Source organism: Nicotiana sylvestris, chromosome 10 (genome assembly GCF_000393655.2).
Source record: "Nicotiana sylvestris chromosome 10, ASM39365v2, whole genome shotgun sequence".
NCBI classification, from domain to species: Eukaryota; Viridiplantae; Streptophyta; class Magnoliopsida; order Solanales; family Solanaceae; genus Nicotiana; species Nicotiana sylvestris.
This window is the reverse complement of record NC_091066.1, coordinates 9,970,759-9,975,067: the sequence shown is the minus strand read 5'-3', so window position 1 is coordinate 9,975,067 and position 4,309 is coordinate 9,970,759. Positions and strand designations below refer to the sequence as shown.

General features: G+C 41.1%; 1 protein-coding gene across 1 annotated transcript; it reads left to right on the top strand.

Annotated features, from left to right (window-relative positions):
- Positions 1–370: 370 nt before the first annotated feature.
- Positions 371–1,621, top strand: LOC138878991 (uncharacterized). The gene has a single exon (XM_070158563.1). The coding sequence runs from the start codon at positions 371–373 to the stop codon at positions 1,619–1,621; it is 1,251 nt and encodes a 416-aa protein (XP_070014664.1).
- The last annotated feature ends 2,688 nt before the right edge of the window (positions 1,622–4,309 follow it).

Genomic DNA, 4,309 nt, shown 5'->3' with positions numbered 1-4,309 from the left:
GATGTTCTTTGACAGAGCTACAAACTTCAAAGGAGTGGGCATTGGAGCAGTTTAGGTATCAGAAATAGGTCAACATTATCCGGTATCTGCTAAACTCAGATTTTCCTGCACCAACAACATGGCGGAATATGAAGCCTGCATACTAGGACTCAACATGGCAATCGACATGAATATTCAGGAGCTGCTGGTAATCGGTGATTCAGTTTTGCTTGTGCACCAGGTACAAGAAGAATGGGCCACCAAGAATTCCAAGATATTGCTATATCTGCACCATGTGTAGGAATTGAGAAAGAGGTTCACGAAGATAGAGTTCCGACATGTGCCCAGAATTTAGAATGAGTTCGTCGATGCATTGGTCACTTTATCATCCATGATACAACATCTAGATAAGAATTACATTAATCCTATCCCGGTGAGAATTCATAATCAACCGACATATTGTGACCATGTTAAAGAAGAAACAGATGGAAAACCTTGGTTCCATGACATCAAGGAGTATTTGGCGAAAGGAGAATATTCGGAGCATGCAAACCACACTCAGAAGCGCATACTCCGGAGATTGTCCAATCACTTCTTCTATGGAGGAGAAAATTTGTACAGAAGAACTCCTGGTTTGGGACTTCTGAGATGTGTCAACGCAAAAGAGGCTTCTAAGCTACTTGGGGAAATACATGATGGGACATGCTACCAATGCCAAGTGCATGCCGACATGATAAAAGTGTCGTCGAATGAGCTCAATGCAACAAGCTTACCTTGGCCATGTGCCGCCTGGGGAATGGATGTCATCGGTCCAATCGAGCCCACTTCTTCAAATGGGCACAGGTTTATTCTGGTAGCCATCGATTACTTCACAAAGTGGGTAGAGGCTGCATCTTACAAAGCTGTAACCAAGAAGGTCATCGCAGATTTTTTCAAAGATTGTATCGTTTGCCGGTTCGGAGTTCCCGAGTTCATTGTTACTGATAACGCTGCTAACCTCAATAGTGATCTCATGAAATCCATATGTGAAACTTTCAAAATCAAATACATGAATTCCATAGCCTATAGACCTCAGATGAATAGAGATGTAGAGGCCGCCAACAAAAACATCAAGAAGATACTAAGGAAGATGGTAGAAAACCGCAAAAAGTTGCACGAGAAGCTTCCTTTTGCTCTATTGGGATACCGCACCACGGTTCGCACATCAACCGGCGCAACCATCTACTTGCTGGTTTATGGTACCGAGGCTGTAATCCCAGCCGAGGTAGAGATTCCTTCTTTTAGAATCATAAAGGAGGTTGAACTCAGCGATGCAGAATGGATAAAGAGCCACTATGAACAATTGGCCCTCATAGATGAAAAAAAGATGAACGCAATATGTCACGGTCAGCTTTACCAGAACAGAATGTCTAGAGCTTTCAACAAAAGGGTCAAACCAAGGCAATTTGCACTAGGACAGTTAGTGCTGAAGAAGATCTTCCCACATCAAGATAAAGCCAAAGGGAAATTCTCTCCCAAATGGCAAGGTCCTTACATGGTTCACAGTGTGTTAATAGGAGGAGCATTCATACTCACAAAAATGGACAGAGAAATCTGGCCCAAACCAATCAACTCAGACGCAGTCAAGAGATACTATGCTTAGATTATTTCCTCATTTGATGTAATTGAACTACGCTTGATATGATTCCCGTTTAAGAGAGGATACGTAGGCAGCCTTATGGGTTCGGTCATATCATAATAAAATTTTCATTTTCTCCCAAAATCAAAAACTGGGGAAGAATTTTGAGGAGGGCCCTCAAAATTCTGGAGCAAGTCCAGCCAGTGCTAACATATACCAAACAGTCAGAAATCGGTTAAGAAACTGGGGCAGAATGTTGAGAAGGATTCTCAAAATTCCGAAGAAGGTTCAACAAGGCTCATTATCCGCAAACAGCTGAGGGATCATCTAATAAACTGGGGCAGAATTTTGAGGAGGACCCTCAAAATTCTAACATGAGAAAACTGCAATGTCTCTGAAATGTGTTACAGTCACTAGTTCATCTAAAAATCACTTGATATATCAATATGTTTCTAAAATGACTCTATTTTTATCAATAATTGCATATTTTCGAAAACTCTATTTCCGTAACAGTCAGGTTCTACCTAGGGAAACTCGAAAAGGACTCCAGAATGGAGCAAAACAAGGCCAGCGGACGAAGGCACGAACCATCCTCCCCCTCACAAAACTTACAATTTTTCTTTGAGCGCAGGCACATCTGACGTAGTGATATCATTCGCAAACATGTACACACGTAACAAGATCACTACCAATCAGGCCATCAGACATAGAATATATATCTCCAGCTAAGAAATATACTACTTTTATTTTCTACTCGCTCTTTGCATGGGACTAAGCCCTGTCCCGCATACTTGCATGAGGCTAATCCTTGCCTCTATATCTGCATGAGGCTAATCCCTGCCACCATATTTGCATGAGGCTAATCCCTGCTTCCATATTTGCATGAGGCTAATCCTTACCTCCCTATCTGCATGAGGCTAATCCTTGCCTCCATATCTATATGAGGCTAATCCTTGCCTCCCTATCTGCATGAGGCTAATCCTTGCCTCCATATCTGCATGAGGCTAATCCTTGCCTCCATATCTACATGAGGCTAATCCTTGCCTCCATATCTGCATCAGGCTAATCCTTGTCTCCCTATCTGCATGAGGCTAATCCTTGCCTCCATATCTACATAAGGCTAATCCCTACCTCCATACTTGCATGAGGCTAACCCTTGCCTCCATACTTGTACGAGGCTAATCCCTGTCTCCATAATTGCACGAGGCTAACCCTTGGCTCCATACTTGCACAAGGCTAATCTCTGCCTCCATATTTGTATGAGGCTAATCCCTGCCTCCATATTTGCATGAGGCTAATCTTTGCCTCCTTATCTGCATGAGGCTAATACCTGCCTCCCTATTTGCATGAGGATAATCTTTGCCTCCACATTTACATGAGGCTAATCCCTGCCTCCATATTTGCATGAGGCTAATCCTTGCATCCATATTTGCATGAGGCTAATCCTTTCCTCCATATTTGCATGATGCTAATCCTTACCTCCATATTGGTATGAGGCTAATCCTTGTCTGCCTCCATACCTGTATGAGGATAATCCTTGCCTCCATATCTGCATGAGGCTAATCCTTTCCTCCACATTTGCATGTGACTAAGCACTGTACCTCCTTACATAAATATTACTCTATTCTGGTACTGTCTATTTGCTTTTCAATTGGGCTAAGCTCTGCCCTTCCTTTCACAAGACTAAGCCTTGTCTTGGTAACATTATATTATTATATCTCATGGGCTGAAATATCTCCAACCCATCCAAAGGCGTCATAGTCTAAAAGGCATCATCCTCATAGCCGGAAGACACCATGCCATGGCTTGAGGATCCCTCAAATCTGCATAGCATTATTCAAAGGCGTCATGGTTCGGAGGCACCATCTTCATGGCCCGAGAACGTCATTTCATGGCCTACGAATACTCTACTAAACAATTCATGTCCTAGGACATCATGGTCTGAGGACGTCATCCTTAATCGTCTGAAGACAACCTTCATGGTCCAAAGGGAATCTGCATCATGATTAAATTTTCGCACAAATACATGCCTGTAGCATCTCTTTATCTGCAGGTGACCAGCAAGCAACCGCTATCCTAGTAGGAGAAACCTTGCTCCAGTTCCTTCAAGCTATCTCAAACTTAACCGTTCACCATAACCACTCTTGCATCCAGTCCGAAATCTCGTGTTCGTTCTTGTAATTACTTCATTGGTATATACCGCCAATGAATCTGGAACTACACATGGCCTGATTCCTGTAAAACTAGGGATATTTAGGCAGCTCAAAGTCCAGAGTTTGGCCTCTATCTTTCAAAACATCCCATTCGGTCAAAATTGACCATCATTTCTTTACTCGAAAACTCTTTCATCCTTCCCGGGTAAAGATGGGTAGTTGTTGATACCCAATTTTTTCTCTCATATATTTTAAATATGCATACATACTTTCAAAATATTGTACATGCATTTACAAACATGCACAAGTATTTTTACAATTTTTCTATAATTTTTAAAGGCCTTGAATCAATTTATTTCTACATTTTTAATTATATAAATATTCAACAATTATCCCTCATATTACTTTATAATCACTTAATCATCTAAATTCATCATTTATGCTCATATAAGTGTTCAAATATTTTAATTGCATTTTTATAATCACATTTGCATTTTTAGGCTAGAATTATGTATTTTTGCAACAATAGCCTATATATATGCAAAATTATATTATCCAT